This window comes from Procambarus clarkii, chromosome 81 (assembly GCF_040958095.1).
Source record: "Procambarus clarkii isolate CNS0578487 chromosome 81, FALCON_Pclarkii_2.0, whole genome shotgun sequence".
NCBI classification, from domain to species: Eukaryota; Metazoa; Arthropoda; class Malacostraca; order Decapoda; family Cambaridae; genus Procambarus; species Procambarus clarkii.
The window spans coordinates 19,784,192-19,799,316 of NC_091230.1; the positions used below are offsets into that span (position 1 = coordinate 19,784,192).

General features: G+C 45.7%; 1 protein-coding gene across 1 annotated transcript; it reads right to left on the bottom strand.

Annotated features, from left to right (window-relative positions):
* Window positions 1–2,368: 2,368 nt before the first annotated feature.
* On the bottom strand, window positions 2,369–13,957 carry LOC123747843 (serine/arginine repetitive matrix protein 5-like). Its single transcript, XM_069315558.1, has 5 exons — window positions 13,913–13,957; window positions 11,712–11,763; window positions 4,578–4,953; window positions 3,534–4,547; window positions 2,369–3,503 (listed from the first exon to the last, which is right to left on the bottom strand). The coding sequence occupies exons 1-5, from the start codon at window positions 13,955–13,957 to the stop codon at window positions 2,369–2,371; spliced, it is 2,622 nt and encodes an 873-aa protein (XP_069171659.1).
* Between the last annotated feature and the right edge of the window lie 1,168 nt (window positions 13,958–15,125).

A 15,125-nucleotide genomic window follows, 5' to 3' on the forward strand; every position in this document is an offset into this window, starting at 1 on the left:
CTCTCAAGAGATACAGCAAGCTACTGGTGGCGGCACCTGGCGTAAATGCCGTGTTTGCGTTCGACGTCTGACTGTGTTTACATTATAGAACACACGCTCATAACTCCTCTTCTCGTTTTTTATTTTAGATTACAGGTGTTTGCAGAGTTGGTGTGTGGGTGTGTGCTTGTGTGTAAAGGTGCTGGTGTAGGTGTGTGGGTGTAAGGGGGCTGGTGTGTGTGTGTGTAGGCTAGGGAGCAGGTGTGTGCTTGTGTGTAAGGGGGCTGGTGTGTGTGTAAGATAATTGGTATAGGCTGTTAGAAGATAGACAGAGGACGTATGTGCCAAACGCCAACACCAACAAGCCACAATGATCATAGATTGAGGGTACTGAAGCTCGGTCCTGGGCCCCCTGGCACCTAAACTACCTCCTATTTACCTTACATAAGTCAGGGCAATAAAACTAGCAGGGAAAATGTAACATTAAACGAACCAAGGGGCAAAAATAGTGTTAATATTTTTACCGTTTTCTTTACTTCTGGATGTTGTAATTATCGACAAATTTACTTTAGTCTTCCCTCCTTTTGATGTATTTTTTTAGCAAAATTTAACTAAAACGCCTTCTTATATATTCCCGTTTTCGTTTTTGATTAGATATAATAATTAATTTTAAAAATTATTTTAAAATCAAAATTTTAATTTTGTTGGGGACAGGAAGCCTTTGTATATAAATTTGACTGGTAACGAGGTACCCCAAGGTCGAACTACTGATACTTCCCAGGATGCAACATTGCAATATTTGCCTATCTCCCGGGTACCTATTTATTGCTAGGTGAACAGAGGCATTAGGTGAAGGGGAAACGTGCCTTCAAATGGGCGGAAGATTGAGATTCAGATGAGTCATAGAGATGTTAGTTTTCGTCTAGTTTTCATTTCAGGGGCCTGACGGCTGAGTGGACAGCGCTCGGGGTTCGTAGTCCTAAGGTTCCGGGTTCGATCCCCGGCGGAGGTGGAAACAAAAATGGCAGAGTTTCTTTAACTTGATTCCCCTATTCACCTAGGAGTAAATAGGTACCTGGGAGTTAGACAGCTGCTACGGGCTGCTTCCTGGGGGCGTGTAACAAAAAGGAGGCCTGGTCGAGGACCGGGCCGCGAGGAGGCTAAGCCCCGAAATCATCTCAAGATAACGCCAAAAAGAAGACAGCATAAGAGTAGTGGTAAAATGGAATGAACTAAAGAAGCAAAATAGAATTAACTAAATTTTCCAAGTAGCCATGATAAGGAAAATAGACAAGGAGTCATTGCTTTAAAACAACCGGGGGGGGGGGAGAAAGGCGGGGTCCAAGAGCTAATACTCGATCCTGCAGGCATAATTTGGTGAGTGCATATAGGCGAGTACACCTTGTATATAGTATATGGTATATATACTGTATATATACAGTACATATATATATGTACATATATATGTACATATATATGGTATGTATATACTGTATGTAGTTATTCACTGTTCAACAAGTGATATGTACTTGAACTCAAATTAATTCATACAATATCAAAAGTTTGATTCGTTGTCGAGAGCAAGAACTTAATTGCTACTTTTTAATTGATCTCAAAAAAATTTAAGTTTGAGTGATGAATTTCTACATTGTTTGCTTTGCTAATATTTGCAGCGGACGAAATGTTTCAGTAATTAGTGAACTTGTTCCGTAATTGGTATAGACGGTGATAGGAAGTCTGAGGAGAAAGCACCAAGCAATTACGACAATATAGCACTTGGAAGGGGTCAGGATAAGGATTTGGGATGGGACGGGGGGGGAGGGAAGGAATGGTGTCCAACCACTTGGACGGTCGGGGATTGAACGCTGGCCTGCGTGAAGCGAAACCGTTGCTCTACCGTCCAGCCCAAGTGGTTGGGCAATTGGTATAGACAGTGATAGTGGTAGACAACTAATTGATGACCACATCCTAAATGGTTGTGTCATCTCATTTAGATGACACACCACCACTACCACCACCATCAACCACCATCACTACCACAATCACCACCACCCACCACCACCAGGATTCGTCCATACCAACATAGAGACATGATTGGCTTCATTTTCTTCCCTCTCCCTCCCTCCCCAACCCAATCAACAGTACACATACGAAAGGAAATCCCAAAATCCACCGTAAATCCACACCCTCAAGATGTATGTGTTTCGACAGAGGGGGAAGTGGGGGGGGAGGGGAGTAAAGGAGCGTGAGGGTGGGGGAGGAAAGAGGGGAAGATGCGCACGCGCGTGCGTATGTGCTCCACGGCTAGTAGTTGATGTGTGTGTGAGGTGAAAGCGAAGGATTTCATTGATAAAGACAGAATAACGGATTGCTCTATTACTGACTGTCACTACTTGTTGTGGAGGAAAGTGGCTTTCTCCTGCTGTTGTGGAGGAAAGTGGCTTTCTCCTGCTGTTGTACAGGACTGTAGCTTTCTCCTGGTGTTGTACAGGACTGTGGCTTTCTCCTGCTGTTGTACAGGACTGTAGCTTTCTCCTGCTGTTGTACAGGACTGTGGCTTTCTCCTGCTGTTGTACAGGACTGTAGCTTTCTCCTGCTGTTGTACATGACTGTAGCTTTCTCCTGCTGTTGTACAGGACTGTAGCTTTCTCCTGCTGTTGTACAGGACTGTAGCTTTCTCCTGCTGTTGTACAGGACTGTGGCTTTCTCCTGCTGTTGTACAGGACTGTAGCTTTCTCCTGCTGTTGTACAGGACTGTAGCTTTCTCCTGCTGTTGTACAGGACTGTAGCTTTCTCCTGCTGTTGTACAGGACTGTAGCTTTCTCCTGCTGTTGTACAGGACTGTGGCTTTCTCCTGCTGTTGTACAGGACTGTAGCTTTCTCCTGCTGTTGTACAGGACTGTAGCTTTCTCCTGCTGTTGTACAGGACTGTAGCTTTCTCCTGCTGTTGTACAGGACTGTGGCTTTCTCCTGCTGTTATGAAGGACTGTGGCTTTCTCTTGCTGTTGTGAAGGACTGTGGCTTTCTCTTGCTGTTGTGGAGGACTGTGGCTTTCTCCTGCTGTTGTGAAGGACTGTGGCTTTCTCTTGCTGTTGTGAAGGACTGTGGCTTTCTCTTGCTGTTGTGAAGGACTGTGGCTTTCTCTTGCTGTTGTGGAGGACTGTGGCTTTCTCTTGCTGTTGTGAAGGACTGTGGCTTTCTCTTGCTGTTGTGAAGGACTGTGGCTTTCTCTTGCTGTTGTGGAGGACTGTGGCTTTCTCTTACTGTTGTGAAGGACTGTGGCTTTCTCTTGCTGTTGTGAAGGACTGTGGCTTTCTCTTGCTGTTGTGGAGGACTGTGGCTTTCTCCTGCTGTTGTGAAGGACTGTGGCTTTCTCTTGCTGTTGTGAAGGACTGTGGCTTTCTCTTGCTGTTGTGAAGGACTGTGGCTTTCTCTTGCTGTTGTGGAGGACTGTGGCTTTCTCTTGCTGTTGTGAAGGACTGTGGCTTTCTCTTGCTGTTGTGAAGGACTGTGGCTTTCTCTTGCTGTTGTGGAGGACTGTGGCTTTCTCTTACTGTTGTGGAGGACTGTGGCTTTCTCCTGCTGTTGTGGAGGACTGTGGCTTTCTCTTGCTGTTGTGGAGGACTGTGGCTTTCTCTTGCTGTTGTGGAGGACTGTGGCTTTCTCTTGCTGTTGTGGAGGACTGTGGCTTTCTCTTGCTGTTGTGGAGGACTGTGGCTTTCTCTTGCTGTTGTGAAGGACTGTGGCTTTCTCTTGCTGTTGTGGAGGACTGTGGCTTTCTCCTGCTGTTGTGGAGGACTGTGGCTTTCTCTTGCTGTTGTGAAGGACTGTGGCTTTCTCTTACTGTTGTGGAGGACTGTGGCTTTCTCTTACTGTTGTGGAGGACTGTGGCTTTCTCCTGCTGTTGTGGAGGACTGTGGCTTTCTCTTGCTGTTGTGAAGGACTGTGGCTTTCTCTTGCTGTTGTGAAGGACTGTGGCTTTCTCTTGCTGTTGTGGAGGACTGTGGCTTTCTCTTACTGTTGTGAAGGACTGTGGCTTTCTCTTGCTGTTGTGAAGGACTGTGGCTTTCTCTTGCTGTTGTGGAGGACTGTGGCTTTCTCCTGCTGTTGTGAAGGACTGTGGCTTTCTCTTGCTGTTGTGAAGGACTGTGGCTTTCTCTTGCTGTTGTGAAGGACTGTGGCTTTCTCTTGCTGTTGTGGAGGACTGTGGCTTTCTCTTGCTGTTGTGAAGGACTGTGGCTTTCTCTTGCTGTTGTGAAGGACTGTGGCTTTCTCTTGCTGTTGTGGAGGACTGTGGCTTTCTCTTACTGTTGTGGAGGACTGTGGCTTTCTCCTGCTGTTGTGGAGGACTGTGGCTTTCTCTTGCTGTTGTGGAGGACTGTGGCTTTCTCTTGCTGTTGTGGAGGACTGTGGCTTTCTCTTGCTGTTGTGGAGGACTGTGGCTTTCTCTTGCTGTTGTGGAGGACTGTGGCTTTCTCTTGCTGTTGTGAAGGACTGTGGCTTTCTCTTGCTGTTGTGGAGGACTGTGGCTTTCTCCTGCTGTTGTGGAGGACTGTGGCTTTCTCTTGCTGTTGTGAAGGACTGTGGCTTTCTCTTACTGTTGTGGAGGACTGTGGCTTTCTCTTACTGTTGTGGAGGACTGTGGCTTTCTCCTGCTGTTGTGGAGGACTGTGGCTTTCTCTTGCTGTTGTGGAGGACTGTGGCTTTCTCTTGCTGTTGTGGAGGACTGTGGCTTTCTCTTGCTGTTGTGAAGGACTGTGGCTTTCTCTTGCTGTTGTGGAGGACTGTGGCTTTCTCCTGCTGTTGTGGAGGAAAGTGGCTTTCTCCTGCTGTTGTGGAGGAAAGTGGCTTTCTCCTGCTGTTGTGGAGGAAAGTGGCTTTCTCCTGCTGTTGTGGAGGAAAGTGGCTTTCTCTTGCTGTTGTGGAGGAAAGTGGCTTTCTCCTGCTGTTGTGGAGGAAAGTGGCTTTCTCCTGCTGTTGTGGAGGAAAGTGGCTTTATCCTATTTACATTGTTCCATTTGTACCCTCTTATCTAAGCAGTGGTACATAACAATTGGTGTTCCATCTGTGAAGTACAAAGTAATATCGAAGATACGAAGGAATTGTGATATTAATGATAGTTGGCTAACTATGGCAGATGTGTAACTGGCCTTGAAGTGTAACGAGCAGGAACACCAAAGTTTGGGCAACACTTAAGTTTGTGAAATAACTTTCATGCCGTGAACATGTTGCAACATTTCACACGCTTGGTTGCTGCAAGATTTTTCAAGAATGTTACCCCCTGACTTGGAAGGCTATGGATCTAGTTCATTATTTAGGAGCAACAACGCTGATGTTATTGCTGATAAAGCTGTTGAATGATAATAATCTAATGATTTAAGGAAATATATTCACGAGGGGAAATATATATACAGAGTAATTGAAAGGTATGTTAGTGATGAATATACTCTGTCCAATTTGTTGATGAACTGACAGAGAGTGGTATTATATGACTCGTTACTGCACCTGTAATAGTCCCTCCTCTTCCCTCTCCCGTTTTCTCTTTCTCTCTCTTTCTCTCTCTCTCTCTCTCTCTCTCTCTCTCTCTCTCTCTCTCTCTCTCTCTCTCTCTCTCTCTCTCTCTCTCTCTCTCTCTCTCTCTCTCTCTCTCTCTCTCTCTCTCTCTCTCTCTCTCTCCCACCCTCTTCCATCTCTTGGTCTCTATCTCCTGCTTTCTCTGTCTGCTGTTCTCTCTTATATACAATTATTTATCAACCTTGTATTATTCGCCGCAATGAAGAGTGGATAGAGAGCCTTGAGTTGTTCTATCCTGTCTCTTGATCACTTTCAATAGGATTTGAGGCGGTAGAGAGATCTTATGTTCACTGTGAGTGCCCGAGTTACAGACTAGGGCTCGTCTGGTGCCAGTTTCTCTCATAGGGTTCATGGAGTCCTATGTAACTCCACGTAGTCCTGTGTACACTAACGCCGGCACTCTATCGTGCCCTGCCTCTTCTTCCTTCAGTTACGGACCACCAACATGTGTTTGAAATCTACTGTATGTAATTATTGTATAGATTACACACACTTTCTTTATTGCTCGTGTGGTAATGCTTCTGGTTTTTAGGTGTGTGTGTGTGTGTGTGTGTGTGTGTCTGTGTGTGTGTGTGTGTGTGTGTGTGTGTGTATGTGTGTGTACTCACCTAGTTGTGCTTGCGGGGGTTGAGCTCTGGCTCTTTGGTCCCGCCTCTCAACTGTTAATGAACTGGTGTACAGGTTCCTGAGCCTATTGGGCTCTATCATATCTACACTTGAAACTGTGTATGGAGTCAGCCCCCATCACATCACTTCCTAGTGCATTCCATTTGTCAACCACTCTGACACTAAAAAAAGTTCTTTGTGTGTGTGTGTGTGTGTGTGTGTGTGTGTGTGTGTGTGTGTGTGTGTGGGTAAGTAGTGTGGGCAGCGGCCACCAGGTGGCGTTAATAGGGGGTTGACGTTAGTGTTTATGATGCTGAATTTGTTTGAAGTTGGTCAAGAGCTAAAGCTCGATCCTTCAGGCACAAATAGGCGAGTTCAAACAGATACACACACGATGCGGCACACTACAGCTTATTAACTCCCGGGGGCCTATTTCTAGGTGAACAGAGGCATCAGGTGAAAGAAATTCTGACCATTTGTTTCTGCCTCGGCCGGTAATCGACTAAAAGTCTAAAGTCTAGTCTCAAAAACTTTCTAAAGGCAGTTCTTCAGAACTGCCTTTAGAAACTTGTGTAAGGAATCGTTCAGGACCCTGTATACCACTAATGTCAGACCAATCCTGGAGTATGCAGCTCCAGTCTGGAGTCCATACCTAGTTAAACTCAAGACAAAGTTAGAGAAGATTCAGAGGTATGCCACCAGACTAGTCCCAGAACTGAGAGGAATGAGCTACGAGGAAAGGCTATGGGAAGGGAAGACAGAAGAGTAAGGGGAGACATGATAACCACCTACAAAATTCTCAGGGGAATTGACAGGGTGGACAAAGACAAACTCTTCAGCAAGGGCGGGACACGAACAAGGGGACACAAGTGGAAACTTAGTACCCAGATGAGCCACAGAGACATTAGAAAGAATTTGTTCAGTGTCAGAGTAGTTAACGCCTTGTGTGATGATTTCATGCAGACGCCCCGGTAGTTTGGCTCACTTGGAACGATCTGATAGCATGGACAGTAACAAGGCGTAGTGATATCCCAGGTCACTTCAGGCAATTAAGTGTCATGTCCAGCTCCTAAGGAGCCAAGAATCCACCAGGTACTTCCGGGTAATTCCCCTCATGTAGCACGATTCAGTAATTAAAGTGATTACGTAATTAGCCTTCCCCTGAGGGGATGAGGTCAGGTGAAGTGATCAGTATCAGTGGTGAAGTCTTGACCTTCCGAAGGCGTCTCGTGTGACCTTTGACCTTGTGGTGATTGATTCAACGCTCCCTCTGCCTGCACCTCTGCCGGGCAGGTGTGTGCGGGTGGTGGTGGTGCTGACATTCTAGGAAGGTCATATGTGGAAGCGCTTTGGGAATGTCAGTGGCATGTGGGGAGTAATTTTCTTCCGTTTTCTGTTACGTGAGCCAGCAGGGTTGAGCTCTAGCTCTCGGATAACGCCCTTCCAAATATTGATTTAGTGCAGTGGCTGTTGACTTGCTTATTCCATAATATATAATTTAGAAATTTAATTGTACGAATTTTATGCTATGTGCTTTGGAAGTTAGATTCAGGAAAGACCTGGGTAAATATTGGTTTAGAAATAGGGTTGTTGAATTATGGATATGATATAGTTTGATTGTTTCAAGCGTAGGTTAGACATGTATATATGAAGGAGTTTGGGTGGGTATACAGTGGCACGGCCTTGTATGGCCCAATCGTTCTTCTCTAGTTTCCTTTATTATTTCCTTCTGATGTTAACATCAGATTATAATTGCAATGACTAAATTGTTTATGTCGTACACCTGTTCACTCCTGCCACAGCTGTATACACCTGTTCACTCCAGCCTCAGCTGTATACACCTGTTCACTCCAGCCACAGCTGTATACACCTGTTCACTCCTGCCCCAGCTGCACACCTGTTCACTCTAGCCACAGCTGTATACACCTGTTCACTCCAGCCACAGCTGTATACACCTGTTCACTCCAGCCACAGCTGTATACACCTGTTCACTCCAGCCACAGCTGTATACACCTGTTCATTCCAGCCACAGCTGTATACACCTGTTCACTCCAGCCACAGCTGTATACACTTGTTCACTCCAGCCACAGCTGTATACACCTGTTCACTCCAGCCACAGCTGTATACACCTGTTCACTCCAGCCACAGCTGTATACACCTGTTCACTCCAGCCACAGCTGTATACACCTGTTCACTCCAGCCACAGCTGTATACACCTGTTCACTCCAGCCACAGCTGTATACACCTGTTCACTCCAACCACAGCTGTATACACCTGTTCACTCCAACCACAGCTGTATACACCTGTTCACTCCAGCCACAGCTGTATACACCTGTTCACTCCAGCCACAGCTGTTCACCTTTTCACTCCAGCCACAGCTGTACACCTGTTATCTCCAGCCACAGCTGTATACATCTGTTCACTCCAGCCACAGCTGTACACCTGTTCACTCCAGCCACAGCTGTATACACCTGTTCACTCCAGCCACAGCTGTACACCTGTTATCTCCAGCCACAGCTGTATACACCTGTTCACTCCAGCCACAGCTGTACACCTGTTATCTCCAGCCACAGCTGTATACACCTGTTCACTCCAGCCACAGCTGTACACCTGTTATCTCCAGCCACAGCTGTATACACCTGTTCACTCCAACCACAGCTGTATACACCTGTTCACTCCTGCCACAGCTGTATACACCTGTTCACTCCAGCCACAAGTGTATTGATTTATGCAAATCAGTTATGAACTTCTGAGTCAGTTATCGCATCGCCTAGTTAGTTCCAACAACAACAGCAAGAACATCAACAGGAACATCAACAGGAACAGCAACAGGAACAGCAAGACCATCAACAGGAACAGCAAGAAGAACAACAGCGAGAACATCAACGGGAACTAGATCATCAACAGTCACCCACAGCTAAGTGGTGGCGTCTCTTGCTCTCCACTTAAGTACGCAGATATGGTCGTTAAAGATATACTAATTAGCAATAAACAAGGTAATTGCCATGGCAGTGTAGTGGTTTCAACCACCGTCTTGGCAGGAAAAAAAAGGGTGTGGTCGAACAACCAGCCCTAGTAAGGTGAGGGGAAGGGGGGGTGGGAGGGGGGAGGGGAATAGTGTTTTAGGGTGATTGTGAAACAGTCTAGTGTGTGAGAGGGTGGTATAGTGAAGGTAACTGTTTGACGGTGAGGGGGGAGGGGTGGGGGGAGTTAGAGTGAATGTGTGTGTGTGTGTGTGTGTGTGTGTGTGTGTGTGTGTGTGTGTGTGTGTGTGTGTGTGTGTATGTGTGTGTGTGTGTGTGTGTGTGTGTGTGTGTGTGTGTGTGTGTGTGTGTGTGTTTGGTGGGGTGAGTTTGTGTACCACTCAAACGACCGTTCCAATCACTTTACAGTCGTTAACTCTGTTATGCGTAAATGCACAGGCTTTCATGCAAGCAAGCAAGCTCACACACACACACACACACACATGGAATAACGGATGGAATGCATTAGGCAGTGATGTGGTGGAGGCTGACTCCATACACAGTTGCAAATGTAGATATGATAGAGCCCAGTAGGCTCAGGAATCTGTACACCAGTTGATTGACAGTTGAGAGGCGGGACCAAAGAGCCAAAGCTCAACCCCCGCATGCACAAATAGGTGAGTACACACGCACACACACACACATGCTGAGGGAATGCTATGTAAAATAGATGAGCTCAAAGAAAAGGCCGAAGACACCAAACCCAGATGTAATAGCAATAGTAGAAACTAAATGCAATGATAATTCCTGAGCTAAAGGAATTCAGATAGGAAGAACTAGACACACCTACCCTATTCCTTATTACCTCACTACACTGAAGAAAAGAAAGAATAAGGCATAAACGATGAAGACTTTAAGATTCGAGTAGATAAAGAAGTAATGTTGACAGTGAGACACAGTACAGAGACAGGGCATAAGTGAGACACAGGCGAATCATGTAGATGTCTGAAGAAACTTCCTCAGTTCGTAAATAACTGAGACACAGACGAATCATAGAGATGTCTGAAGGAACTTCCTCAGTTCGTAAATAACTGAGACACAGACGAAGAAGTTGTCGAAGGCGAAGACAACCACATTCTTACTCACGCACGCACGCACGCACGCAAACTCGCTAATCCGGCTAAGTGTGAGCTCAGTATTTATTTCCTAAATACACCTGCAATTAGAGCGCTTAATTCGCGTAGTAAATTACAGTAATTCCTTCAACAAATGAACGGCTTTTTGGACAGCAGCTCCCACGTTAATGGCATATGTCTCCTCCCTCCAATGTTAACATGGGACGGGGGTTATGCCCGCCCCCGTCTCCCCACGTATAGTTAACAAAGATCAGGGTGGGACCTTACCTTATCTTGAGGTTATTTTGAGTTGATTTCGGGGCTTTAGTGTCCCTGCGGCACGGTCCTTGACCAGGCCTCCACCCCCAGGAAGCAGCCCGTGACAGCTGACTAACACCCAGGTACCTATTTACTGCTAGGTAACAGGGGCATTCAGGGTGAAAGAAACTTTGCCCATTTGTTTCTGCCTCGTGCGGGAATCGAACCCGCGTCACAGAATTACGAGTCCTGCGCGCTATCCACCAGGCTACGAGACCCCTAGTTCAAGATCAGGGAGGGACTTGACCTAAGCGACTTGGGACAGCCCCCTACCCTCCCTCTCTCAACCCTCTACCCTCCCTCTCTCAACCCTCCCCCTTGCCATTCCTCATTCTGCCCCACAATCGTTGCAAGCGTCAATTTCAACACCCGATAGGTGTTGAAATTGATAGGTGTTGATGTATGTTCAACTCTGTGTCGCAAACTGTTAAGAACGTCCTCTAGAAAGGTGTTGAAAACCTCTCCTCGTAGCCCCTCCGGGCCTAGCAAGATTATTTATGTATAATAATTTAAAAATTACAAATAAGAGAGAGGGGGGGGGGGTCTTTACACTGTTATTTACGGTTGTTAGTTTGCAAAGTAGCAATTAGCCCCAAGAGGAGACGAAGCAAAATGTGCCAAGTCTCCTATTTCTTTTGTAATTTGCGCGGGAAGTTTGGATGATTTCTTTGTTGGCGGGAGAGAGAGAGAGAGAGAGAGAGAGAGAGAGAGAGAGAGAGAGAGAGAGAGAGAGAGAGAGAGAGAGAGAGAGAGAGAGAGAGAGAGAGAATACGACAAAACAAAACAGGAACAACAGAAAAAAGGCGAGTAATATATTTTACCACAGATGGGAGAGTCAACAACGCATTTTGACTACAAATTTAACTATTTTGTTGACAAATTCTCCCACTTGAGGGAGTGTGTAAAGGCAGTCGGGTGTGTGGAGGGCCGGGTGTGTGGCGGGGCCGGGTGTAGGGGGGGGGGCCGGGTGTGTAGGGGTGGGCCGGGTGTGTGGCGGGGCCGGGTGTTTAGGGGGGAGGCCCGGGTGTGTAGGGGTGGGCCGGGTGTAACAGCATCACTACATCATCAACATCTCCCAGGAAGAGTTCTTTAGAGCCGGATGCTGGTGCAGAAGCGGAAAGGACGCGGTCCTGGATGCGCTAGAAGTGCCTCTCACGCTGCTGGACCACGGAGAGGCGGTCCTGGAAGTCCTGGAAGAGGAGGGAAACCTGCCAATATACGCACAATAATAGGCAACCCGCTGATAAATGTGTTCATAACATAATAGGAAGTAGTGAGATACACATAAAGACTGAAACTACCCTGCAAACAGCTGAACCACAGATACGTAATGATATATATTCACACATTCAGTGCACAAATAGTTAAAAAAAACGCAATCCACACCTTCACCAACAGGCGGGGCCCAGGAGCTATACCTCATTATTTGCTCAGCACACAGACATGCAGACCGGAAAGACCCATATTGTTTTGCTAGCCATTTCAATTCAATTTCTTTAATATGCATAAATCCGGCTATTTTTTTTTAGCGACTATTCAAACTTTCCAATATTTCTCCAGTCGCCCAATTATGGTGTACGCTGTCAGGTTTAAGGACCTCGTTCGTTCAACCTCAAATAATCCGTTTTTATCGCAAATTATCAATTTATTTGTTTATTTGCGACTGCTGTTTATTTTGACCATAAAATCCTGATAAATTAGTATCGTTACTGCCGACAGGTTGGCTGTGTTATTAATATAGGTTTTAATTAAAGTTGTTTTGAATTGTGATCAATTAATGCAGTTGCTTTTATTATCTGTTAGTGACGCTATATGGGGTTGTTAGCGAACTGTTATATTGGTTATTGGGTGTTATCTTTCTCTGCTCTCTCTCTCTCTTCTCTCTCTCTCTCTTCTCTCTCTCTCTCTCTCTCTCTCTCTCTCTCTCTCTCTCTCTCTCTCTCTCTCTCTTCTCTCTCTGCTCTCTATCTCTCTATCTCTCTCTCTCTCTCTCTCTCTCTCTCTCTCTCTCTCTCTCTCTCTCTCTCTCTCTCTCTCTCTCTCTCTCTCTCTCTCTCTCTCTCTCTCTATGTGTTGAAGGGATTTGTGGCTGCAATTTAATGGTGTGAACGTTTGCTGATTATCGAGACTGGAGTTTAAACTGTTGGTGGTGATTGGTGATTGTGAGGACTCGTTGAGGATTAGGGTGCCTTGAGTAGGTTCGTGGGATCCCTGCTCGAATTCTAACCAGCCCTCCTAGCTGACGATCATTGGGCTGTTAGTGTGTGTACCAATTCACCATTCTACATAGGAATAGTGTTTTGATTGGATTGGACCAGGATTGGTTTGGAATCTCTTGTTTGAAGGGTTCTTCAGTTTGTACTGTGTTCTCTGACACTTAATTTCTGACAAGGGCTTCAGGGGAAAGAATGAGCTTCGTTTACCTGAAGCTCCTGTTCACCTAATGGTAAATAGGTACCTGGCAGTTAGACAGGTGCTACGGGCTGAATCCTGGGGGATGTGTGTGTGTGTGTGTGTGTGTGTGTGTGTGTGTGTGTGTGTGTGTGTGTGTGTGTGTGTGTGTGTGTGTGTGTGTGTTTTAGAGAGAAATATGTGTACTAGATAAAATTAAGGCAAATAGGTCTCGAGTCATTATATAACTGACGGTTAGAAAGGCGGGGTCCAAGAACTAACAGCTCAATCCTTCCTGTACTAATCATAAATACAAATAATAAACACACACACACACACACACACACACACACACACACACACACACACACACACACACACACACACACACACACACTGCAAATATTCAGTCACCAAGTCTTTCATAAATATGAATGCAGGCTGAACGAATTGGTTAACTGAAGTGTCTGTTCACAGAAGAGAAGGAAGAGGGAGGGAGGAGGAGAGTGGCAAGTGAGAGGGGAGAAGCAAAGAGTGAGAGAGAGAAGGTAGAGGAGACTGGGGGATTGAGAGGAAAGTGAGATGGGGTGGAGGCGTGTGAGAGAGAGAGAGAGAGAGAGAGAGAGAGAGAGAGAGAGAGAGAGAGAGGGAGAGGGATGAGGGGTGTGTGGGTGGGAGAGGGGGGGAACAAACAGTGGTCAACAGTCACATTAATCACTCTCACTCTCTCTCTCTCCAGCTATGGAGTCTTAATGTACTAAAAGCTTCACTCTGTTTGCCTCTGCTTGTGTTACGGTCTCAGTTGCTCTTGAAGGTGTGAATTGGAGATGGCTTCCACCACCTCTGCTTCCAGTGCATTACCCCTGCTTCCCACCCACAAATACTAACCGTTACTACTTGACCTCTCTGTTTACCGTTACTACTTGACCTCTCTGTTTACCGTTACTACTTGACCTCTCTGTTTACCGTTACTACGTGACCTCTCTGTTTACCGTTACTACTTGACCTCATTGTTTACCGTTACTACGTGACCTCTCTGTTTACCGTTACTACGTGACCTCTCTGTTTACCGTTACTACGTGACCTCTCTGTTTACCGTTACTACGTGACCTCTCTGTTTACCGTTACTACTTGACCTCTCTGTTTACCGTTACTACGTGACCTCTCTGTTTACCGTTACTACGTGACCTCTGTTTACCGTTACTACTTGACCTCTCTGTTTACCGTTACTACGTGACCTCTCTGTTTACCGTTACTACGTGACCTCTCTGTTTACCGTTACTACGTGACCTCTCTGTTTACCGTTACTAGCGTATCTATCTTGTGCTATTCTGAATCATCAGAAAATTGTTGTCTCTTTTCTACTCATATTTCCACAGTGTTATCAAGCTTAGGTCATGGGTCATGGAGCCATCTTGGGTCATGTCAGGTGTCAAGCTTAGGTCATGGGTCATGGAGCCATCTTGGGTCATGTCAGGTGTCAAGCTTAGGTCATGGGTCATGGAGCCATCTTGGGTCATGTCAGGTGTCAAGCTTAGGTCATGGGTCATGGAGCCATCTTGGGTCATGTCAGGTGTCAAGCTTAGGTCATGGGTCATGGAGCCATCTTGGGTCATGTCAGGTGTCAAGCTGAGACTATGACTCAGGATGAGTCCATGGTGAGTCATAAGTCCATTGTGAGTCAAGTTCAAGTAAGTTTATTGAGACAAGAAAAAAAATACATCTCAAAGGGATAGAGTAGCTTAGGCTACTTCTACCCCCATGATTCATGAGTCCATTGTGAGTTATGAGTCCATTGTGAGTCATGAGTCCCTAGTGTGATAAGATAGTGGGTGATACATCCAATCAGTTATTGGTCATTCACGTCACAATTGCTCGTTTTATCACTAATTAAATACAACCGGTGACAATGTCACTGTTTTTTTTAATTGAAGGAAAGATTCGTGACTCTTCAATTAGAATATTATAACGTGAACAATTATTAATAAATATAACCTCCTCGATAGAATAATAACAGATAGATGGATTAATTCTAGATATAAATTAATAGCAGCGAGAATATTTTGATCACACAGGTGTGAGTTTGATTAAAAACTCATTAATTGCAAAATATTTTAGCAATAAATTGTTTTCACAATCAGGCAATTAGCTAGTTATGAACCGGAAATAGGACACAAGG

Excerpts from the sequence above, each read along its gene's own strand:
- LOC123747843 (XM_069315558.1), bottom strand. The coding sequence starts at position 13,957 with ATGAGGTCAAGTAGTAACGGTAAACAGAGAGGTCACGTAGTAACG. Across the intron at positions 11,764-13,912 it reads AGAGAGGTCACGTAGTAACG|GTTTCCCTCCTCTTCCAGGA; the intron begins GTAAACAGAGAG and ends GTATATTGGCAG. Across the intron at positions 4,954-11,711 it reads CCTCTCCGTGGTCCAGCAGC|CAGGAGAAAGCCACTTTCCT; the intron begins GTGAGAGGCACT and ends CCTCCACAACAG.